Source organism: Poecilia formosa, unplaced genomic scaffold, assembly GCF_000485575.1.
Source record: "Poecilia formosa unplaced genomic scaffold, Poecilia_formosa-5.1.2 Scaffold13, whole genome shotgun sequence".
NCBI lineage: Eukaryota > Metazoa > Chordata > Actinopteri > Cyprinodontiformes > Poeciliidae > Poecilia > Poecilia formosa.
Window position 1 is genome coordinate 1891092 of NW_006799952.1, and position 24187 is coordinate 1915278.

The 24187-nt window shown below is 38.4% G+C and overlaps 2 protein-coding genes across 7 annotated transcripts; both read right to left on the reverse strand.

Annotated features, from left to right (window-relative positions):
* Positions 1 to 626: 626 nt before the first annotated feature.
* On the reverse strand, positions 627 to 11721 carry LOC103133705 (adenosylhomocysteinase 2-like). Of its 5 annotated transcripts, none has more exons than XM_007545567.2 (17): positions 11171 to 11720; positions 7680 to 7791; positions 7252 to 7389; positions 7041 to 7141; positions 6701 to 6803; positions 6515 to 6609; positions 5137 to 5243; positions 4944 to 5060; positions 4807 to 4870; positions 4637 to 4725; positions 4462 to 4532; positions 3447 to 3541; positions 3268 to 3366; positions 1983 to 2051; positions 1803 to 1881; positions 1587 to 1707; positions 627 to 1513 (listed from the first exon to the last, which is right to left on the reverse strand). In XM_007545567.2, the coding sequence occupies exons 1-17, from the start codon at positions 11438 to 11440 to the stop codon at positions 1507 to 1509; spliced, it is 1737 nt and encodes a 578-aa protein (XP_007545629.1). In that variant the 5' UTR covers positions 11441 to 11720; the 3' UTR covers positions 627 to 1506. The 5 variants fall into 5 exon arrangements, with proteins under 5 accessions (XP_007545629.1, XP_007545631.1, XP_016523543.1 ...); XM_007545569.2 differs by lacking the exon at positions 11171 to 11720 and adding an exon at positions 9561 to 9699; XM_016668057.1 differs by lacking the exon at positions 11171 to 11720 and adding an exon at positions 7958 to 8179.
* Positions 11722 to 13016: 1295 nt separating this feature from the next.
* LOC103133706 (muscarinic acetylcholine receptor M4-like) lies at positions 13017 to 17953 on the reverse strand. 2 transcript variants are annotated; one of them, XM_007545571.2, is made up of 5 exons: positions 17828 to 17953; positions 16426 to 16525; positions 15362 to 15588; positions 14415 to 15149; positions 13017 to 13416 (listed from the first exon to the last, which is right to left on the reverse strand). In XM_007545571.2, the coding sequence occupies exons 3-5, from the start codon at positions 15530 to 15532 to the stop codon at positions 13084 to 13086; spliced, it is 1239 nt and encodes a 412-aa protein (XP_007545633.1). In that variant the 5' UTR covers positions 15533 to 15588; positions 16426 to 16525; positions 17828 to 17953; the 3' UTR covers positions 13017 to 13083. The 2 variants fall into 2 exon arrangements, with proteins under 2 accessions (XP_007545633.1, XP_016523545.1); XM_016668059.1 differs by lacking the exon at positions 16426 to 16525.
* Between the last annotated feature and the right edge of the window lie 6234 nt (positions 17954 to 24187).

The following is a 24187-nucleotide window of genomic DNA, read 5'->3' on the forward strand; positions in this document are numbered from 1 at the left end:
AACTTCTGACAAAGTTTTTTCCACTGCTAAAAACAAAATAAAAACTTTTACTAAAACTACGATTTAAATAAAACAGAGCACAGGAAGGGAGATGTAAGCAAGACAAATCAAATTTTAGTCACTTAAAGGGCAGGATGAGTTTGTAAAATAGAAAGTCAGACATATTGTTGAACAGCAGGAAGTGAATGAAATCCAGCATTTAGCAGGAACACAGTATTTGAAAAGTGTTAATATTTCATGCACTGTAATTTATTCAAACTGAGCAGATCTACTGGTATTGTTGCATCATGCACATTTTTGGTAATTTCAGCTTTTAAATTGATAAACATGAGCTTAAAAACTTAAACATGTTTGATTGTTGCAATGGTTTCACAATTTTTAATTTAAGTGTGCATGTTTCTGCCAAAGAGTTTCAAGAAAATGTTAAGCCACTTCTGCTGTTTAGTATTTATTGAATTCAAGAAGAGGGGTTTAACGAGACTTACGGTCTTCCAGTGATTTTTCTCACTAAATTAGAGGTTGTTTTGTTGGGAGATGGACCAAAATATTAATGTAAAAATTCTGGCTGACTGTATTTTATTTTGAAGGTGTAGAGAAAATAAATACATGACCCAGAAACCGAAACGCATCGTCTGAACTTTTCGTTTTACTTTGAAACAAAAGACAGGATGGATCTTAATATGAACATAAATGTGGTAGGATAACATGGATTTTTACATTCATTTAGGATGCAAAACAAATGTAATGCAGACACTCATATTTAAGTTACATTTATTTACATCTCTGCTCGGTGAGCCAGGAGTTTTTTATTCATTCCTCCACTTTATTCATTCTTATTTTTCTCATCTTTGCTGTTTTTATCATTATGTTTTGTTCAACACTTTAGTATGTGTCAGTTGTTTTCATATGTGCTTCATCAATTAACTGATGAAAATATAAATCATAGCTCAGTATTCAAGCTGCATCTCCGCAGATCAGTCAAACTGACCCGCTCTCTCCACACAGGTAGGTTCCCATCACTTTAGAGGTGATTATACTGGTTTATTTGGTTGTTAGAACATTATATTAAGGAGATTTTTTGTCTTGAAATTCAACTCATGTCTCCAGAGTTTTAATATATGTTTATATAGTTGACATTTTCAGAAAGTGAGCAACAAAACCAGATTATGACAGACATAAACGCAATGAAACATCTTATGAAGAAGTGCATCTTTGATTTCACTAAAAACAACACTTTGTCGCCTCCTAGTGGCCAAAAGTTGATGAAAACAGTCCAGTCTTTTTGAAAAAGTTTGAACAAATGTCTATTTATTTTAATAATTAATCCATTAGTGGATAATGACACAGAAATGTGACTAAAAAAACCCCCAACAAGAACTAAAAAACAAGATAAAATATAAATGTCCCGCCACAAAAGCAGCACAGCGCATGTGACTGCAGGGGGCGCCAGTGCCTCTAGGTAGAAGGTGTTGAGTGGGTTTTCAAGCCAAATCATCTCCTCTGTGATTAATATCTATTGGGAAGAAAAATCTAAGTCAAACATTACCTTATGTTTTCTATTTCCAGAGTGTGAGGGTGAATATTACCTGTAATAATTGGGTTTGAAGGGTCCGTGTTTGCTGATGCCGAGGTACTGGGCCTGCTCCTCGGTCAGCTCTGTTACATGAGCGTCAAACATCGGCAGGTGCAGACTGGCTACATATTCATCTGGAAGTACAAACGACCATGTTGGCATTTAGATCTCAGATTAAATGTTGAGCAGACCTGACATATGTAGGTCCATCACGAAATATAAAACTTGCCCATCTTCTTTGGCAGCAGGTAAACGTCCTGTTTGTACCGTCCTGCTGGTGCGTTGTACAGCTCTATTAGAGCCAAAGCCTGAAACACACCAGCGGGAAGATGAAGGCAAAGTTAGGCAAAATAAATAAGGTAAAAAGGTAAAAATAAATAAAATTAAATTAAAACAGCAGGTTATATACCTGAGTTGCAGCTGTGACGGAGAGGACAAAAGACGGCACAGTGGAGCAGCTCAGGTTCAGCAGTCGACCCTGAGGGAAAAGTAAAAGAAAAACAAAAGAATAAAATGATCACAAAAAATTTGAAATATGAAATAGAAAACATGTCAGATGCTAACAATAATAGTTATGATGATCACAACAACAACAACAATAAAAAAGTGAAGCAAATCTGAATACACAGTGCTATGCAGAAGTGTTTCCACATCTTGTGCCTTCAAGCTTTTCGTCATCTTATCTATATACAGCTCTGGAAAAAAATTTTAAAAACCACTTAAAATGATCAGTTTCTCTCATTTGTTTGAGTAAAATTAACATTGCTCTTTTATTCTATTAACTACTGACAACGTGTCTCCCAAATTCCAAGCAGAAATTTAGTATTTATTTGCAGAAAATGAGAAATGGTCAAAATAACGAAGAAGACGCAGTGCTTTCAGACGTCAAATGATGCAAAGAAAACAATTTCATGTTCATTTAGAAACAACAATCCTAATCTAACTCATGAAGAGTTCAGAAATTAATTTTTGGTGGAACAACCAGGAGGTTTTCAATGGGGTTCAGTGCAGTGGGCTCTTCAATTTTTCAGAGCTGTATATGTTTGCATGGATGACTGTGGCTCTCATGTAAAGAAAAAAGAAAAAACACTGAACATGGACCAAAAAACCCCCCAAAAACAAATGGTGTCTAAAGATCTGAGGGAGGAGATTCTCGACATCCATCGTAAGTAAAGGTTACAGTCTGTTTCATGTTCATGCTCCTTCACTGCGATTGCAGCCGACAACCTTCCTTGATAGAAGAAATCCAGCAACAAAACCATTCAAAATGTTTAAGCTGAACTTCAGGGTTAAGGAACACATCTTTCTGATCACATCGTTAAAGTTTAACGGTTTATGGTACCATAAACTCTATGGATAAAGAAAACTGTAATTCTCCATAGTTAATGTTTACAAGTTATCAAAATCCTGTCCTCAGAAAACATTTCCTTCAGCTCTATCTCCCACTGTGGGGTCAGAGGTGAATCCTTGTCTGAACCTGTGATGAAACCAGAGTCCAGCCGCATGGGCAGCATCTCTGGTTGCCGTCTCATTACTGCAGGTTCCTCCCTCTTGATTCAAAACGGTTAGCTGTCTCCGCATGCTCAACAGGGCCTCTGTCAAACTCAGAAATACGAGACCCATCACCGCACGCAGACAGGCTGCGCTAGCGGTGAATAATCGTCGTCATCGGGGGGTAAAAACAGCTTCGTCACCTCAGCCAGGAGGACGACCCGCTTGCCGTCAGGCCAAATGATGTGGTCCACTTGAGGCCTGACTCGATGCCACTTCAGCTCTGAGGTCCGCAGACTTGTCTGAGAAGAGGAAAACTCACATTCAAACACACTCGAATGCTCACAAACGCAAACATGATTTAGACTCAGAGAGTTTTTACCAAATCTATCTCAGTGTTTGAGTGTCCCATGTTGCAGACGATGCAACCACTCCTCATTCTGTCAAAGTGTTCCCGAGTTACCACGTTCTTGTTGCCTTGAAGGAAACGGAAAGACGCACTGTCTTGCAAAAGTATTTATATTTCTTAACTTTTTCATATCGGACACACATTTTTGTGTATTTTATTAGGTATTACAGGTATGTTTTTGGACTGTGAAAGTACCTGGAGGCAACATGCAACCTCCATAAAAAATAATCCCCAGGATTTAAGCCCTATGACACAGGTGTCAAACTCAAGGCAAACCCAAATCTGAACCGCCAAAGCTTTTTTGTTATTACCATCAAAAAGATAAAGGTGTGCATAAACATTATTTTATCAGTCAAATCAAAGCAGTTTTTATCTGTTTACTGCAAAATTACATCAATCAGTCCCTCCACTTTTCTGTGAATTATTGTGGAAAATTCACGTAAAATCAACAAATCCCTGCATTTTTTCGCACTAAAACATGGCTGTGAGTTTGTTGCGGATTTTTGGCAAAAATTGTGAAAAATGTTGGATCCAAGTGATTGTTCACTGCAACTTGGATGTAAAACATCTGCCTGACCTTTACATGATTTATAATCCATAACGATACAGAGAGTAATAAAAAGTCCTATTTTCCATCATACAAAAGTACAAATATTTCAAAATGAGTACCACAAACACCTTGATTTTTATTGAAAAAAAAAAAATCCTCAAAACAATTAGAAAAATCCTGGAGTGACTGAAAAGATGTTCAATATTATTTAATTTTAAGAATTTATTAAGATTTCAACAATTCGTTAACTGGGTTTTAGCAATAGATTCTGGCACAACCGGCCCTTTAAGAACACCGGCCCTTTAAGAACACTCATGATCTTGATTTGGCTCAAAATTAAATTGAGTTCGACACCCCAGCCCTACGAGAATGAGAAAATGCTCATTTATGAACTCCTAATGCCATTTTTACATTAAAATATTAAGAGGTCAGCAATACCTGTGCAGGTGATCACCATGTCTGCATGTTTGATCCCTTCACTCAGTGTAATCACTCTGAGGCCATCCATGCTGGGAAGAGGAGGACGACAGGTTTGTTTTAAACACTCGTTCATTTCGTTTAAGGGGGCGGGAGATTTCCCGTCCTGGCTCATAAAAACTTCCTCTTGTCATACCAGGCCTGAAGGGCACAAATAGGATCCACTTCTGTCACGTAAATGACGGCGCCCAGGCCTTTCAGAGCGGCGCAGCAGCCTTTGCCGACCTGCGAGGAAACAGACCAACAAAAAAGGTTGGCTGAGCAGCTGAAAGATTTCGAGTTTTTATCCAAAAATCCAGCACTGACCTCGCCGTATCCACACACCACCACCTGCTTTCCTCCAAACATGACATCAGTCGTTCGCTTCAACCTGGAAGAGTTCAGCTGGGGTCATTGCGGTTCAAGTCGCCCCACCTGTTTGTGGTCACAACACAACTCCTTACCCGTCCAGTATGGACTCCTTGCAGCAGTAGAGGTTGTCAAACTTCTGCTTGGTCACGGAGTCGTTCACGTTCATGGCAGGGACGCACAGTTTGCCGGCTTTGGACAGCTGGTACAACCTGAAACACCCACAGAAACGCCTGCTTCTGGACCGGAGTTCAGATTAGCTGATCTGCGGTGTGTGGAGAAACTAACCGATGGATGCCCGTCACGCTCTCCTCCACGATGCCTTTGAGCTTTTTGAACAAGCTCGGATGCTTCTTGTAGATCCACTGGGTCAAATCACCACCATCGTCCAGAATCTGGAAGGAAAAACTTTCAAAATTATCAGCCTGGAGAAATATTAATAAAGACCACAAAAATAATAATGCAGGGAAGTCTGACTGTTCAAAGCTCAACGCTAAAGAAGCGAGGGAAGAGTTCCACCATTTTTATGTCCTGAAGTTGTTGCCACATCATCATAACGTCCTACTAAGTGATCTGACAATTACTCTGTATTGTTGTCTGTTTAGTGAGTTACAATATGACACCTCAAGGCACTCGGCCAGTATTTCCTGTTGAATGTGAGCTTTTCATCCTGGGGTAGTGGAAAACACTCTAATGTCTCAAACTAGCTAATGATCTGATCAAAATACAAACAGCAGTTTTTGAGTACGTTTCAGAGCTATGAAGAAAAAGACCTGGTTGTGTTGACCATGAGGTCACAAACTGATGAACGGGATATTCTCTTTTAACAATTAATATAAGATGTATGATTCATTAAAATCAGAAATGTCAAATTAACCCCATTAAGCATTTTCAACAGCACTGTAAAACATTTCAAGGTGGTTCAAATTGAAAATGAAAGTCCACCTGCTGCCTTGAATATGCAATTTAAGTCAACAAGAAAATTATTTTGGTTTTGGAAATTAAAGCTTAGGTAGTTAATTTAACAACAAGAGACAAGTTGTCTAAACATTGTTTTATAAGTTCATTAATCTTAAATTGTGAGTTTTAACTTACTGCTGTGATTTAAATCAAATAATTATTTCACAATATGCAAAAAAAAAATATATATATACTGCTCTGACCTCGTTAAAGAGCACACATTTCTCTATTACTTTCACTCACCACTCACAATATCAAGTTAAAATAACAAGTTATTTTACTTTAGAATAATGCAAATCTTGTTTCAAGTTGCATGATCAAAATTTCTGATCTGATAATGAATTTTATTAAACATTACAATGAATTCTGATCAAAAACATTTAGTTTTGAAATCTGAAATTAAATTTGTATTAAAATAAACTTTTGCCTTCATAATACAAAAGAATGTAACATACAAAACATGCCCCTAAGCACTCTGGGAACTAGTTCCCACTTCTGTCTTAAGTGTTAACCTAAAAACTCTCATTTATTCAACTCTTGGAGGTTTGACAAAATTAATCAAAAGTTAACACAACTTACTTCTGTACGTTTATCTTTCACAAACTCACACATTTAGGTTCAAAAATTAAACTTATTTGACTTAAAGAATAGAAGATAGTAAACTCAACTAAATGAGGCTCAAATGTTTCACAGTGAGTCAACATACCAAGTTAGGCTCCCAGGAGTCAGCGGCCACGCATCGCTCTATACACCACCAGAAGTCATCCTCCGATTCTCCTTTCCAGGCAAACACCGAGATTCCTGATGAACACCGAGCCACAAAGAGGGTGAGGTGATGAAATGACAAAACAGAGGGAAACGACCGTGTGGGGTTGATGTAGCTGGGGTTCACCTCCTTCAGCCAGAGCAGCAGCCACCGCATTCTGAGTGGAGAAGATGTTGCAAGCGGCCCATCGACACTGAGCCCCCAACGCTGCCAGAGTCTCAATTAACACCTACACACCGACACACCGACGTGGTTATTGCATATTTACTGGATTCAATAATTTAAATCCTCTTTTAACCCTACATGTCCTAAATTTAAAATGTCAGTATAAACTCTGGCATTTTTATACTTGCAAATTCAGCCTGCTGTGGGATTTTCTGAGCAAATGTAAAAGTTTTACTGGACTAAATGAAATCTCCTAACGCAGCTGAACAACTAAGTCAGTTGCAGTTTGTGCAGAACTGACCGCTGTCTGTGCAGTGATGTGTGTGCATCCCACGACTTTGGCTCCAGCCAGCGGTTTCTCTCCACCTGCTCTTTTCCTCAGGATCATCAGAGATGGCATTCCTGAAGTTAGGGACACATAGATACTCATAAAGAACTCTGTTCCCTCTTTCCATTTGAGTAGCTTTTCCCGAAATGATGAATGAGGGCTGCATGACATGTATTTGTGGCACCTTGCTGAGCGATGTCTATTTCTTTGCGCCCAAAAGGAGCCTGCTTGATGTTTTTGATGCAGAAGTCCGTCAGGCCCTTTGAGGTCTTCTGCGGCTTCTCTTGGGGAGGGGATTCATCCTCAGAGCTTACGCTGCCCACTGCATCGCAGAAATAAGACAAAACACTCTAAAAGAGTCACCTCAACACCGAGACAAGGTTTACTCAGGATTTGATTTCCCTTAGGTTATAGCTTCTTAATCTGACCTCAGCTTGTTGAAGCCTTTGAAGTCTATACAAATCCTGGCAGTGACTGACATGTTTGAGAACGGTGATAAGTGGCAAACAGGAGGGATTCGTTTTATCAAATGATCTTTTCTTTTAAAGTTAATCATAAGGAGAAGCTAATCCTCTGAGCACTGGTTTCCAAGTAAAGGATGTGGGGTCAGACCTGAACTGAAGGTGTCTGGAGACGACTGGGAGACGGAGTGAGACAGAGGCCGAGGTCCAGCCTTGGTGGGAAGCTTGTTGAATTCCTCTTGCTGGTCATTGAACTGAATTTTCTGCAATTCAAGAGAACAAACAACAATAACCCTAGATTATTTCTAGGGTTTCTAAACCCTAGAAATAATCTAGGCTTTAAAAAGACATAAAAACATCCACAGGCCACGTAAGGACTGTAATCAGTAAATTAGCACAACCTCATTAACATTAGCTGTTTCTGCTCACCATCCGCTGTGCATGCTCAAATGCTGAGCTGCTGTCACATGAATCCCACCTGGCCATGTCCTCTCTCTGCCTGATCCCGAAGCTCAAACATTTACTATTCCTCTACTTACTTCCCCTCGTTCCAGTATTCATCTCGCCTCACTGTGCAGATTTTTATGCACTCTTCATCACAGACACACCCACCTTCAAAAACTAAATCGGGGTCACGTTTTAGAGGATTACAGCTGGAAACTCTGCAGTCAGAAGGAATTTGCATTTTCTCTCGGTGACAAAGCGAAATACGTCAGAAATTACGTAAAAAAAAAACCCCAACAGTGTTCGACTTCAAAGAATCAACTCGAAAGTAACACGAGTTAAGGATTCACACTGTACCAAGAGGAGACTGAAGCAGAGAGAAAACCTGCTTCAAAAACAAGACCTGAACAGCTACAGTGCAAATCTATGATGTGAATTTTCCTCACGTTTTGTTTCGTGCAGTCTGAAGTCTTTCCTGATCTCGGTCCTTTTACTCCTCTGTATTGTTTGCTTTTCCCCCACATTCTCTTTGTGATACTTGTGAACCCTTCCCAGCTTCTGCATTATTCCAAATTACTGTATGTTAATTGTGATTCTTAGAACCTCTTTATGATATCTCATCATCTGGCTTCCCTGTATTTTATTCTCAGCTTGCCTCGTTGTACCTTAACACTCCTCCCCGAGCATTAATCCGTGTCTGCTCATAAAATTTGAGATCTTTGACTTCATGCCCTGCAGGTAGGTCAATTTTTGAGAAAACCTCGTAAAATTTTAAATAATTCTCATTGTGACATCTCAGTTTGGGAAATAGAGTTGGAGAAGCATCTAAAAGCTTCACCAAATATTTGGATCAGATCTAAACCTAAAATAGCGAAGTGACAAAACCATGGAAACATGAGTACGGTAATATTCAAAGTTTGAATAAATTTTCTCATGTCTGCAATTGAAGCAAAGCAAAAGACAGACAAGACTGGATGATTTTAACTCCCAAAACATCCCTGCAAAAGAACCAGGGCTGCCAATAAATGTGCCTGGTGATGATCTGCTGTAAACATGTTTAATCACCGTCAAATTTATTTTAAATATAAAACCATAGTTTACCCTATTCTGATGTTGTCCTCAAATAAAAAACAAAACAAAACAAAACACACCCATGCATGTAAAATCTGAATTAAACTTCTTTGCTGCGGCGCTAAAATCAAAGTTAAAGAGAGTTGCTTAAACATGCTGCAGGAAGACACATGTTCTCCTGAATATTTCCCCCATTAATAAGATGACTTTTGTTGAGCTACCGCTTAATCTTTAGCACAGAAAGACATTAAGCTGTGACTTGGAGCAGCTTGAAAGTTAACTTAATGATCCAGAAATAAAGAAAGACTTGAATCCAGGCCAGCTACTGTAAAAAAACTGGAGATTATTTAACCCAAAGTGAAACAATAATTTGACATGAATCCATTTCATTTCAGACAATAACTCTGAGGTGTTTTTATATGAACAAACAAACACTCAAACAGCTTATGAATCTGTCCTATTTGTAGCCTTGACCCTCCATGAGAAGAAGAAGAAGAAGAAGAAGAAGCTGTGGTACCGTGATACAGATGGAATGCACTGTCTCCTTCTCCTTTGCTTTAGAAATGTTCACCAGGTTGTACACTTTCTTCATGTTGTGCCGAGCGCTCCCACCGTGACACTGAACAGCCACACAGAGCTGCAAGCCGACACTGTGAAACTTTTCACTGAGCCAAAACTTTACGTCACGCCCACGCCCAACAGGTGACAGAGGACAGAGGGAATAAATAATGAACTCTTTGTGGACTCAAAGCAGAGGAGGCTCAGGAAAAGATGAGGAGTAGCGTTAGCGTGAATAAGGTGAATAAGATTATGTTGCTTGGAGAGAACTCTGCTCTCGGCGGACAAAGAGACGACAGAGATGGACGTGGACAGACTTACTGGCTGAGAGAAGCGGGACAAAGTGAAGAACAAAACTACAAACTGTTGTTGCATTCAGAAGAATACCTGCTACTTTATTTATTTACTCTAAACGAGACCGAAGAGCTTAAATTGTTTTGTACCACATGTTTGAAGCTGTTGTGAATCTTAAATGGTATTGATGAAGAACGTAGATTTGAATTTTTATTGTAGAGATTTTTGAGGTCATTTTACTTTCATTTCCTTATTGTTTAGCAGAAAGGTCTTTAAACTGTATGACTTTTTAAAGACCTTTCTTGTAAGAGGCATGTCCTTCAACACGCCTCTCACAATAATTTTATGGAGATTTGCTCCATTCCTCCTGACAGAGCAGGTTTGCAGGCCATCTTGCTCACATGCATTTTCTCCTTTGACTACAATCGCTCTTATTCCTGAAGATCACGTCTGAAACATTTGGTTTAGTCTGAATACCCCACAGAGGGATAAATAATAGTGTTTCTGCCTTTCTTAATGTAAAATCTGGCATGCTGTTCATTGCAATCTAAGGGAATATACATAAAATTGCAATTTTAATGTGCCACTTGTTTTTTGTTCTGGGGTTTATATGGCTTTTTTTTTAAAATCACCAAATCATGTTTATCTCTGGCTCACAAAACACTTCTACTTTCTGAACTGCACGATGGTTAGATTTTCCCATGTTTGTGTAATACGTAAACTTCGCTTGAGTATGATAATACAAAAAGGAAGCGCTGAGTTTAAGGTGTTGCCATAAAATACATTCTCAGGATTACCTCCATTCAATTAAAATATTATAAATTGATCTATAAGAAGCAGACATGATCAAGAACAACATAATCTGGGATTTTCTAATTTTTTTTAATGTGTCTAAACCTCTAAATTTGCTGAATGTAGTATTCAGATTTAATATCACACATTAATGAAAGGTTATGCATCTTTTTGTTGGCATAGGAACATAGGAACTCCTGTAGCCCCATCATGACAAGATCCAAACCCTTTTGTCTTTTTTTTTCTACAAAAGCATTAAAAATAATTTCTTTCATTTGATTTGTACTCTCAACACCAGTGAGAGTCCTGTTTTATCAGAGAGCGAGTGACGCATGTGGTGAAACATTCTAGAGGCCTGCAGCATGCGTCTGAAATCATTAACTGCCTGAGTAGATGCAGATCCACGGAGTGTGATTACAGGAGCACGTTATGTTCTACGCTACTGTATTATAAGCAGGCAATTAAAAAAAGCTCTTTGCTCACCATGTTTGTCTTCAACGCCTCGGCCTCGGTGGCTTTCAGCCACAGTTCGGACGGTTCTGCCTTGTCTCTGAAATGAGGCGTCCACCTGCTCTCTGCTGCCTTCAGCATCCTCAGCAGAGTTGGGCTGCATTTTACTGCTCTGTCTTTGGCAGCTTCTTCTGTGTCCTCCTCTTCCTCTTCAGCTCTCTCCTCTGTGTACAGTTCTGGAAAGTCTTCGGGTAATGCCAGGTCCACCCAGGAGCCGCCTATCTGGTTCTTGTCCTTCGCCATTACCCCTGTGCTCTGCTGGAATGAAGTGACTTCGGTTTGCTCGCCCTCCGTCCTTTACCCACATCATATTTCCCCCTGCGAGACATGTGTTAACTCCAAACAGCAGCACTGTCTGGTCACTTTGACAAACTATAGAGCAGATAATTGGTCCTTGATGCAGTGTGTACAGGGTAAATACTGATCTGTGTCCTCTTACAGGAAAGTATAACTTTGATTAGTATAATCGTGTCTTACTCATAACAAAACTAAGCTGTTATACGCAGTGATCTGCCCACCGTTAATGGTTCTGCTCACATTTGAACCGACAGATCTTTGGTTGTGCTCTCTCTGGACTTGCAGAGCTACTTCTTGCTCCAGTGTTGATGTTGATAACATTGGCACAAAACACAATAAGAGTGTTAAGACTGGAGCCACATGGACAGAGGGAGGCATCTTAAACAAACAGGTATGGTGACTCTTTTGCTTACAATAAACCCCAAAAGCATCAATAGAACAATAGAGGTCCCATGTTGATCGACTGTCACACCAAGATGGGAAGATTAGACGGTGCTGGCTCAACATGCACTGATTAATATGGCAGCCTTAAGCTGACACATAACATTTAATATGATATTATTAAACTTCGGAGCTTTTTGTCAGTAAAAGTATGCCTTGTAGCTCATGCAAAGCTTTGCAAAAGTATCCACAGCCCTTAAACTTCACATTGGTCTTAATCCAACCATGAGCTTTATTGGAAAGGTGATTGACCAACAGTAGGTGGCGCTCATCTGTGAAGTGGTTCCGGTTGCATGTTTTGGGTTGTTGTTTATCTTATAAACCAAGTTTGAAGTTTTCACCAACTTCTAACAGGTTTTCTTTCAGGATTACGTCATTAACGTCATGTGAAAAGTGTGCATGTACAAATTTAAACTGTGGCTTCATTGACCAGAGCTCCTCCAGTCAGATGTTTGCTGTTTTTCCTGTGTGGCTTGTGACAAACTTCTAAAACAACTTTCTTTCAATTTTGGCTGTTTTTCTCACCACTCCTCTATGAAGTCCACATTTTTTAATAGATCTTGTGTCAGCACAGATTCCACTTGAGCTCTAAATCTGTGTTGAGGAATTTTTTGATTCAAATTTATATCCCCTATTTTTAGTGCTGCAACAGGATAAAGCAGCCCAAAGTTTAATTTTCAGGCCTCCATTATTTAGCTTCTGAGGGAAAAAGTATCAATGACGCAGCTTCAGATCCACTAGAGGGCACAACAGTTCTTTTTCCACCGTTTACCTCCAGAGCTGAAACTTGGAAGATTATGAAGCTGCTTATGATGTTGAACCAGACCAGCTCACTTTCATTTCTAAATAAAATAGAGGTCACAAGACTCATATGCATATAGTTAGTGTACACATTTAAACATTACAATCAATGGACTCCAGAGGTGAACCGGGGCAAAATAAGACTCTCACAATAACACTCCACAGAGCTAAAAAAAATCTTTTGGGAATTAAAAACAGTAGCAGGTCTTTGTTAAAGTATAATAAAGTACACAAACAATTTTCCATGCTTTAAAAGAAGGTGCGCAGGAACCAACAGAACCCATTTTTGGCTGTTTCAGCTTTCGCCTTTATTTTCATTAAAGGAGTCTGTGAGTTTCAGCTCAGTTCTAGGCGGGCAACCATTGTCCCCGAATGTTCTTGTACTGGCACAGGAGCAGGTGCTTGAAGGTGATCTTGAAGGTGTCGTTGCAGAGGGCGTAGCAGGCGGGGTTGACGGTGCTGTTGAAGTAGCAGAGCCAGTACGTTGCGCCCCACAGTGTATCTGGGACGCAGGCGTTGCAGAGTGTGAAGACAAGGACCACCACGTTGTAAGGCGTCCATGTGACGATAAAAGCAATCATGACGGCCATGATGGTGCGGGTCACTTTTTTCTCCCTGGTAGTACTGTACCTCCCTCTCCACTTATCCAGAATTTGTATGCTCACATTACGATAAGAAACCTGAGGGAAGAGAGGAGAAGATGAAGGTTTCCATGTTGACTATTTTTAGGTTCCAAAGTTGTGTTTGTTTCTTGTTTACCGCATTATGAATAATAATTGTTCCTCTACAAACAAATGTCAAGTATTTACAAATGAAGAATGTTTAAAAAAGGTTTAAAGGCTACGACAAAACGTAGTAAATTACTGTATGAGATTTTAACTCATTTCTTTTACTGCAGATTTTAACTTGAATAGGTAAACACATACTACAATTTTAGAAATTATTTTTTAGTCATAACTTGGCAGTGTAAACTGAGCAAAACCAACTATAGTAGACTCTTTAGGGTCTGACTCTCAATACCCACTTTAACATAAAGTTGTCGTACTGCTACAGGGATTGTCGAGGCGTTCCACCAACAGACCACCGTGTTTCCACCAACAGACCACCGTGTTTTTGTTGATGTTGACAGGAAATGTAAAAATATTACTGGGTCGTTATGTTACTAGAAAACATTGTCGACAATATTTAAACCCACAAAAATAGTCTTAAAAACAACAAATCAGAAAATATCAATTATTTGCACTTCTGTTAAATCCAAATTAAGTCAGCAGCTCCTTAAGGCCCCCCTGGCCTTCAGGGGCCCCATAAATGCTAATATTATAACAGAGCACTGATTTAGAAATGTAACATTTGTTTATTCAGAATGACAACAACTAAATGGTTTCAGCATAGATAAATTCAAGGATTTTAAATTGTTTTAACATTTAAGTTTAAGATTTTAAGGAGCTGGTGCAAAGAACAATCTTCATAGTTAGACTGTTTTGTTACGACAGCTACTATGTGATGCTATGAATTTAATTTTTGAGTCTGAGTTCTGCTGGTTCACGAACTCAGTTAGCTACAATTACAACTGATTGCTTCTAAGGTTGGTCACTTAAACTACACCTCCTGTCTCAGATTTCTCTAAATCGGTAGCTGAATTCTGTGAAGATGGTGTCTGTGTTGGAATTTTACTCACAGCTGAACTCTTCCTTAATATGCTAGGTCTTCTGGAAGTCGAAGCACTGACAGTCTTCGATTCAGAGTCCATCTGGTCTGCCTGCAATTCTTTGAAAACTACACTGCGCTGCTGCAACATTTCCTTCTCCTTCACATCTCCATCCTCCTCCTCTTGTTTGGTTGTGATCCCTTCCTCTGGGATGGAGACAATATCTGAAAAACTTCCACCTGATGGTCTCCTGCTGTTCCTCCTCGAGCTATCATAGCTGGTCTTCACGATCCGCCAGTACAGGTAGGCCATGATGCACAACGGCAGGTAGAAAAATAAGATGGAAGTCGCGAACGTCGCCCATGGGTTGAAGATGAACTCGCAGTAGCATAGAGTAGAGGGCACAGATCTCGGTCCTACATAGTCCCAGAACAAGATTAAGGGAGTCCAGAGAACGAAGGACAGGATCCAGGCCGCAGAGATCAACATCTTGGCCATCTTTGGGCTGCGATGTGCTGGGTAGGTCATGGGTTTGGTTATACAGAAGTACCGGTCAAAGCTTATGAGGAGCAGGTTCAGGATTGAGGCGTGGCCGACAGCATAATCAGCAGTCAACCAAAGGTCACACGCCAACTTTCCCAGAGGCCAGTAGCCAATTGCAAGGTAAGTGGCATAAACGTTTATGGAGCAGACCCCGGTAAAGAGGTCTGTACAGGCCAAACTGAACAGGAAGTAGTTGCCGACGGTCTTCAGGTTCTTGTTTACCTTTAAAGCAATGACACGGAGCAAGCTGTCAGATCCTAATCTTTTTTGTGCAGTATGATGTATGTTCTCTCGTTCCTATTAGATTATCCTGCACAGGAGAACACACGCTGTATTCTTATCTCTAAGTCCGGTTATGTTTTCAAAGTGTGCAGGAATGAATGGTTGAGTCAGACTCATTAATTATGAAAGATTTAAAAAAGGAAGACCCCAACCTTTATGGAGAGCATGATCAGGAGGTTCCCGGTGGTAGTGATAATACTAAGAAGTAAAGCTCCCACCAGGATGAACACTATCTCCACTACACTGTATGGGCTCTTTGCAAAGAGGCCGGTGTCTCTGTCACCAGCCATGTTAACGATGGAAGACGCATTCGCAGTCTCCATCCTGGCTGATGTTGCGCTCAGAGAGACTTCAGGCTTCAGTCATTTCTGCACAATCCCTGGTAATGACAGAGATTGTAAGGAAAATAAATCATTGTGTTTAGGTTTTCCTTCATGTTTTGTCGTGTTTGTTTTCACAGATCATTATGTGTTGCACTCGGGTTATAAACGACCTGCAGGCTATGGGAGTGTTTCAACAAGCAAGGCCCACATAAGCAGAACACACAGGTTTGACAGGAATAAAGGCTGCAACCGGTGTGTTTACTAGGCCGCACTTACATGAGCCACACCAAAATAAAACTGGATTAAAAAACAGCATACTATATATATATACTGGATTAAAAAACAGCATACTATATATATACTATATACTATATATATGATGTGCACCTATATAATTCATAGGTGCACATCAAGTGAGTTGTAATGATATTTTGAGATTTTTAAGAATTAAAAAAGCTGTTTTAATTGCTTGTTTCACAAGCAATTAAAACAGCTTGTGAAACAAGCTGTTTTAATTGAGTTATGAAAGACTATGTCATACGGCATACAAACATATTTCCACTGGGGCGACCCACATGTAACATCAAGGCACTCATGGTGTTGTTTGATGACATGCATAAAAGCTTCTGCATAAAACATAGAGACGCTTCCATTAATACATTTCTACAGGGCTGGTTTAACTGTTTTAAATCAACAAAAAATAATGAGCTCTCTTCTACTCTGTGAACTAACACTACAGCTGTTGATGAGCTAGAAAAAGCAGCAGGAATAGAGATGCAACCTATAAAAAATGTGATTATGTTTTGTATGCTGATCAGAAAATCAAGGTTGTTGCTTGCTGCTAAAACCCTGTTAGTGACTCCATTAGGCCTCATGAGAACATCGTACTGTACCTGAGAGACGTTTTCTTCCTGCTCTTACAGCAAGATGAAACTTCATTACAGGATCTCTAACTTCGTCATTCACTCATCAAAGATCGGTTCTGGGACGATTCTGTCACAGATAAAATTAGTTGTTTATATAACAGGACAGAGAAATGTTTTGGGAATTTAGTGCTTTGGAGTCTAGAGTTGTACTGTACATGTACACACATAATCTGCTTATGGATGCACTAAGCTGGTTATAAAGTTTGAAAACTAATAAAGCTAAACCAAACAGACATTATAATTTATCTGAGTGAAATAGTCACATTAAGGCAAACCATAATAGCATAATAGTAAAGATCTGGGGAATTAAGGCAATTCAGAGTAATTGACTCCCACACATTGGCAGGCACAATTAGCAGTTCTTTTGCACAAAAGCAAAAGCTATGAATAACGTACGATTTATAAAAACACAAAGTTTCAAAAGCACTACTTGTTCTAAATAATCTTTAATTTTCTCTTAGAAAAAAAAATCTCGATTATTTATTTTTTTGCTTTTTTAAATGTATTAATTTCATGTGCATAAGTGATGTAAAGTCAGTTTACCATCTACATATTTATTTTAATGAATATATATTATGCAAACATTGTACTTTATATAATTCATAGGTGCACATCAAGTGAATTGTAATGATATTTTGGGATTTTTAAGAATAAACACTATTTTAAAGAATTTGAAAATAATAAAGTTATGGTATTTTTTCGTGTGGCGGTTAACATGGAGCTACAAGCTAAATTCTGACACCAGACAGCAAAGGCATTCCTACTTAAAAGAACTAACACACGGCGCTAAGCAAACCGCACAGCATTCTGGGGGATGTAGGCAGAGGAAAGACTTGAGCCGCTCAACCGCGCTCAACCTCTCAAGGCTAGCGAAGCTAAATTGGTGACATAAACTCATAGACATGAATACGTATGTCTATGACATAAACTACTCACTCTCTCTTTGGTTACCTAGCAACAACCTGTTGAGTAACTTGAGCAGAAGCTGCTTAAAAATAAACTGTTGGGTGGAGTGAAAACTGTGGACAGAATCGGAAAGTCACGCCATTAATTTGTCAATATTTCAGATATTTGAAACAAACAAACAGAAAAAAAAAACGAATCAATAATTAATGTCGACTGATATGAAACGATTATATCTTGACACTTTTTTCAGCCATGTTGTCCAGCATTACAAGCGCAACATTATTATTAACAATTAAGAATATACATTTATCCAGAGCACCATTAGCACAATGCTAACCGGAGCTACCGTAAATAAGCATGACGTAAAACAAAAGAACTGGTGGCAACTAATGAACAGAAAAAGTAAACAACAAAATAGAACAACATGGAAGTTCAAACTAATAAAACAGAAGCTGTAGCTCACCCGTCATCTGTAAAATCATCTGCAATGTCATGCAAGATGGAAAATTCAGTCACGTTTCGTCTTCTCTGTCGTAGTCCCTATCAACTTTATCACCATAGCTACCTAAAACTGTGGCAAAATTCTGAGTGTCCCAAAGTCATTAAATTCAGCGATGCTGATTGGCCAAATATTTACTAATTTCTCGTAGCAACTACGCGTGATTGGCTAGTTAATTTCAATTCTCGGGAGCTATCAGAAGTGCCCAAGGAGTAAAGGGCAAGGGTCTGAAACCTTCACTATAATAAGAGCCAGTTTAACCCTTCTTCATCCAAAGAAAAATAATCTGGAGTCGCAAAACATCACACAGCTTATAAAGATGGACAAGTTTTATTCCTTATCTATTTCAACCTGTTATATTATGACAGGTTAGAGATCAGAGACGTCAGATAATGTCCATGTGTCGTTGTGGTATCGTGTATTAAAGCTAAGATGTCTCTTCTACGTAGTTTTCATGGAGGTGTCAATATGAGTGAGAAATTTAACATCAGACTGAGATGCAGCCTCTTTCAGAGGTGTAAGAAACATGAAACAAGTTTGTCCATCCACAACTAAAGAGGAATAAAGAAGTAGTATAAAATTAACATGGAAAATATTTATATAAAAAAGGGAACACATTTGGTAAAAATATTAGATTTTTTGTGTGCAGGCAGTAAGCTCCATGTTCTTTATTAAAGTGTAATCAAGTTAATGAAGAGGGACTCCCTGGAATCAGGAAAATTAGGGCATCCAGACTCCGGATATGTTCCTGGTGGTACGCTGAAACAATTTAGTTCAAAGCAGAATACAAGATCTAAAACATTTAGCTTTGCTTTCATGTACCAGATTTCCTAAATTAAAATATTTTCATTCAAGCAAATACTACAACTGACATATGGCAAAAATCTAACATATTTTTTTAAAATACTAATATTCAATGGTCTGATCTTATTTTTGCAAGCAGACAGCAAAAATATTTCTAATTTGTTGTATGATAAGTTTACAACAGTGATTGATCTTACCTGCAAAGACAGTGATACAAATCTGTAAGGATTCACCTCATCCACAGGGCATCACTGAGATGAGCTGCTTTAGTTTTGTTACTTTCCTTCGTGCAGCAGAAAGTACCCTGCATGTGGATGATACTCCTCCTCTGGAAGGGTCCAGTGTTTTGTGTGTGCGCGTGCTAAAGAGAGTGACAGTTGGAATAGGGAGGAGTCATGAAGCTATTACTGACTGTCGTTCTGAATCCCTTAAGCAAGGGTTGCATGTTTAAATTAACAGGAGACCAGGACATAATGGGAGAAATGTCTGAGAGCTCTGCCCTCTGCAGCACAAACACAATAATCTCTCTCATTTCCAGAGCTCTAGGCAATCAGGAGGAAAAAGCATCAGTGGACGTAGAATATAATGAAATGGTAAAGTTCTACTAAAGAGGACAACAGAAGAGGGCCGCCCTGCTTCTCTGTTGCTGCAGGACTTTAACCACCGGTTGGTGGATGAAGTTACCACTAAGGATAATTTCCACCTACACAAAACTATTTCATGATTTGCAACCAGAAATATTTCATAATTTTTTTTAGCCAGTCAGTCAACACAGATCAAGCAAATAAAGCAAAAAAAAAAGAAAAAGAAAAAAAAGACAACAACAAAAAAAATTAACATAAACCATAAAAATGTATTATCTTTAATTCATCTCATCATTAGAAATGGTGATTGATATTTCAAATACATCTTGTCACTAAAAAACAGCTAAAAAGAGAAAAATATGCATATTGAATATGAAATGCATAGATGATGTGTTTTGGGTCCCCTCAGACAAATATATTTTTGTTGTAGATATGATCTCTGGATCCTGTGAATACATGTTTGTCATCTTTCAGATTAAAATATAATGTGAGGTATTCCAGATGTCACATTTTTCACTCACAAATCTCAACCTGACCAGCATAAACTCAGAAAAAATCTCAAAGCCCCTTGAGGCAGGTAGTTTTGGCAAAAAACAAACAAACAAACAAACAAACAAACAAACAAACAAACAAAAAAATGCAAACAACAAGAGACAATTTTAGTGATTCTCAGAAAAAAACAGATTTCCTGGAGATACATATTGATTGTTGTTTCATGACTCTGCTGCCATCTAGAGGACGGAGCCTTTATTGAACCTTAAAGGCTCAATAAAACACATTTATTGTCAGGGTTTGCGCGTTTAAATGCGGGTGGATTAAACTGATAATAAATCATTCTGTAATATTTTCCGATGCCTTGTTTTAATTAACATTTAAACATAAACTTGTACTGTTGGGTCATGCTGATTTTTTTTTTTTTTTGCCTTCTTTTGGTTGGTATCACAATCACAATCTTTTATTTCTGAAAATAACCCAGAATCTTCAAGAGGCCTTTGTGGCAGATGGAGGTGATATGTTACCATGGAGATGGCAGCGCTGTCATTGTGTGACGTAGGTAGAAGGCTTAATTACTGTGGCCAAAGAGAGGGAGGAAATGACGAGTCTGGATGGTTTTATTGAAAGGATCATGGTTCGGATCAAGAACTATCTCTGAATCCCCTCGCTGATCTTTTTTCAGCCTTCCTGCTGAGTTTGATGACTTTGAAACATTCTCAGAGTTCAGACATCGCTTCCTGTTTCAAGGCTGTCCGCTTTTGACAGTTGTTATTAGTAAAGTCATTTCGTTATTTGGTATTCAGAGCACAGCAATTTAGCCTTCTCATTCAAAATAATTCATTATTCATTAAAATAAGGATGCTCAAGTCCAGTCCTGGAGAACTACTATTCTGCAGACTTTAGCTGCACCCCCGCTCCAACACACCTGAATAAAATGGCTGAATTCTCGGTCTGGAAAGACCAGGTGACGACCCTCTGATTTGATCCAGGTGTGTTGGAGCAACGATGCATCAAAAAGTTGCAGGTCTTTTAGCTTAATCCTTGATTTAAATATCAAGTGTAATCAGTAATAATATTAATCAGATTTATAAAATAAATAGAGTGATCAGAATAAATAATTTTCACTTATAATATTACTTGTTTAATGTTCTACATTGGGATTATTCATTAATACACAATCCAGCCAATTTCCAGTCCAGCAGTTTCAAAAGTCCAAAAAAAATAAATAAATAAAAATAAAAAATAAAATAAAATAAAATAAAATAAATAAACGGACTATTTGTATTATGGTAATAATAACACTAGGCAATAAAATTGAAACATATTTGTTGACCCGTGGTGACACTACAGTTACTACCATTGTACAGCAACAAGAAGGAAATGTAAACAAAAACACTTAAACACACACTACTGAGATAGAACTCATAGCAAACAAAAAGCAACAAAAACACATTTACATAAAGTAGTAAGTGAGCATTTTAAAACAAAATATATTTTTTAAAAGTGTTAGAAATTAATTTAAAAACTGTAAATAAAAACATAAAACAATAAATGCATTAGTGCAGTTGAAAATATTATGTGCAAGAGATGGGGCAAAGGATGTCAAAATTTACATAATTTACACAAGCTGACTTTTAATTCTTCGTCCTGCAGCACAGTGGATGACAAACACACACTAATGAGTCTCACTCTGTGTCCCTGATCTCCATGAAGCAACTGGATCACCGGTTTGCTGATGAGCTGTTTCGTCATTGCACCATTTATCTCTCGCTATTAAAAAAAGTCAAAACATTTCCTGTTGCCTGGGGGTACACCGACATGGCGGTGCCATGGCAGCAACAATACGCCCTCCTCCCCCCCAGTCAGAGAAAAACAAATCCACACACGAGCCTTTGGTGCTCCTGACTGGTGTCATGCTGATGATTAATAAAAAGGATCAGATATACTGACTACGCTTGCGCCGTGCATGCAAAGACAAATCTTTCCATGTTCATTTCGAGTGGAAAAATGATGGCACTAGTTTGCATGATGTTGAGGTCATCTGCAAAGAAAATCATATGTAAAGTGAGGAGATGAATTCTGACCACATGTCAACCCCTTTCCATCCTGTGTGTACACAAGTAATAGGAGGACACAAACATTAATTTGAGATCAAACTGAGTTTGATCCTGAAATGAGAAAACATGGAGAGCAGGATTTGTTTTTCTTTCACTTTTTGTGAAGCAGCTCGCTCTCAGTCATTCAAACAAGTGACCCATAAAATAAACTAACACATGCTCAGTCATATAATTTAAAAACAATATTTTACTACCTCTTTGTTTACTTTAGCTGGGCAGATGTCTACTGCTTTAGAGCCGGGGCTAATTTGAATTCATGGATGTGGTCACCGCAAAGCTCAACCACAGGGTGTAACCCTCATTTGGGAGCTTATCCCTTCACCTCCTGACAGCGGCACGGCAGGCCTTTCCCATCAGAGCAACCCCCATTTGGCTCATACCTTCTCTAAATAATTAAAAAGAAATCCCGAGCTCTAAATCTGATTTGGGTTCCGCTTTTTGTTTCCCTCTTTGGTTCTTCACACATGGAAGTATGGAAGTACTTCCACACTTATGGAAGTACTCACATCCCTTGAATTTATCCTAATTTTGTTTCTGATTAAAACCACATATTTGAATATATTTGATTGGGATTTCTAATGATGAACCAATACAAAGCAGTGCATAATTTGAAATGGGAGTAAAATGAAAGATGTCCTTTTATAGGGTTTTAAAATACAAAGGCTGAAAACTGTGGTCTGCATTCAGTTTTGATGCCTTTGAGTCAGATAGTCCTAAATAAAATCCAGAGCAACCAATTTCCTTCAAAGTCAACATCTGTAAAACATATTCCAGTGTTTTAAACCTGGATCCTCTAAAAGAAATGACACCCTAAAAGGGTGAGTGGAAAAATAAAACAAGCTAAACGGAAAGAGAAAACCTTAGAACTGAGTAGGTTTTATTAATAATGATCTGTGTCTGCCATTTTCTCACAAAGCATACAAATAAAACATCAGTGGAGCTGATTTGCCTAAGTCGTCATGATGTTGCCTGCACAACCAAAGTGTTTACAGCTCCCCTCAGAATAGTTGCAGCAACAAGTTTTAAAAGCTGAAACACATTTTGGGACTTAAAAGCTACTAAATGTGGGGGGCAAAAAAAACGTTTTTAGACGTGATAAAAATATATTTCTGCAAACACCAAAAGCACAACTTTATAAAATGAGTTCTGACCCTGGAAAGGTCGCCAGTCCATCACACAACACAGAGACACACATTAACGTGTTTTTCTTCCTCATAAAAACATACTAATGAACATGAACGAATAAAATTACGTTTTAGCAGTTTTAGCTTAGAGATGTGGCACAAACCCATGTTACGGAAACAAATATGCTGTGACCACAATATTGTGGTTCTGACTTGCTGGTAAACAATTATCAAGATTTGTCTGCAATCGTTTCTCTCAGTTTTACTATAATAAACTATAAGTATTTATTAGTAAAATAAAATTTAAAAATCCTTGCTGTATCTTAACTGTAGTTTTCTTTGAGAACTTTCTTGCAGAAAGCCACCATATGTTGAGACGTCCCACTTTGCTGCCCCCTGTTGGTGACCTTAGGCAAGTTTTCCTCCACCTCTGTTTCCTTGTCATTTAAAAAAAAAATGTCTTTAAAAACCAAAAGCACTAACCTTTTAACTAGTGTAAAAATCATATTCTTCTTAGCGAAATAATTGTCTCAGGTGGAAAAAATGGTGAGATTAAATCACCAAGCAAGTTTCCTCGGATGGTTTGAAATGAATTTACGAGGTTTTAGGAAGTTTGGGGCAGAATCTGTGGTGTGTGTTGTCAAGATCAGGGTTCAGTGAAGGAATCCATGCAAGGAGAAAAATTAAACACCACAATTTGAAATGTGTGATCCCTGAACAATCAAACTTAAAGCCTTTTTGCAAATTGTAAAATGGTCAGCCATGAACATTCAGCCTATGTGGTCATGGCTGAATGGATTAGGGATTTTATGAATAACTTAAACATCCCATAATAGAACATTTAATGATTACAGGCATATAAAGTCACTGGACCAAAATTCTGAGACCCAGAAAGAGTTATTTTTGGAGAAAAAGGGCAAGTTTATTTCAACAAATCGTCACTAGCTTTGTTTCTAATCTGTAAAACATTGGCAAAAATATTTCAAGCAAAATGTTACAAGATATTTAAGTGTGAGCTGATTCTTTGCTACATGGAGTAGATTGCTGTCTAAAACTTTGAAATAGCAGGAACGTTGTAAAAACAAATTGACCAGAACAAAAGTTGGTAAAAGTTTGCAGTTCTTTTATTCTCTTGTTGGAAGGAAGACATTAAACCATCCTATGTTCACATATATCCATAATTTTCTTGCATGGTTTTTA

What these genes read in the sequence shown, in the direction of transcription:
- LOC103133705 (XM_007545567.2), bottom strand. Translation starts at nt 11,440, where the DNA reads ATGGCGAAGGACAAGAACCAGATAGGCGGCTCCTGGGTGGACCTGGCA. An exon ending in TCCAGACACCTTCAGTTCAG is followed by an intron (nt 7,390 to 7,679) that starts GTCTGACCCCAC and finishes TCTGCGATGCAG; the next exon opens with TGGGCAGCGTAAGCTCTGAG. An exon ending in TGCTGCTCTGGCTGAAGGAG is followed by an intron (nt 6,610 to 6,700) that starts GTGAACCCCAGC and finishes GGTGTTCATCAG; the next exon opens with GAATCTCGGTGTTTGCCTGG.
- LOC103133706 (XM_016668059.1), bottom strand. Translation starts at nt 15,532, where the DNA reads ATGGAGACTGCGAATGCGTCTTCCATCGTTAACATGGCTGGTGACAGA. An exon ending in TGATCATGCTCTCCATAAAG is followed by an intron (nt 15,150 to 15,361) that starts GTTGGGGTCTTC and finishes ATTGCTTTAAAG; the next exon opens with GTAAACAAGAACCTGAAGAC. An exon ending in TATTAAGGAAGAGTTCAGCT is followed by an intron (nt 13,417 to 14,414) that starts GTGAGTAAAATT and finishes CTCTTCCCTCAG; the next exon opens with GTTTCTTATCGTAATGTGAG.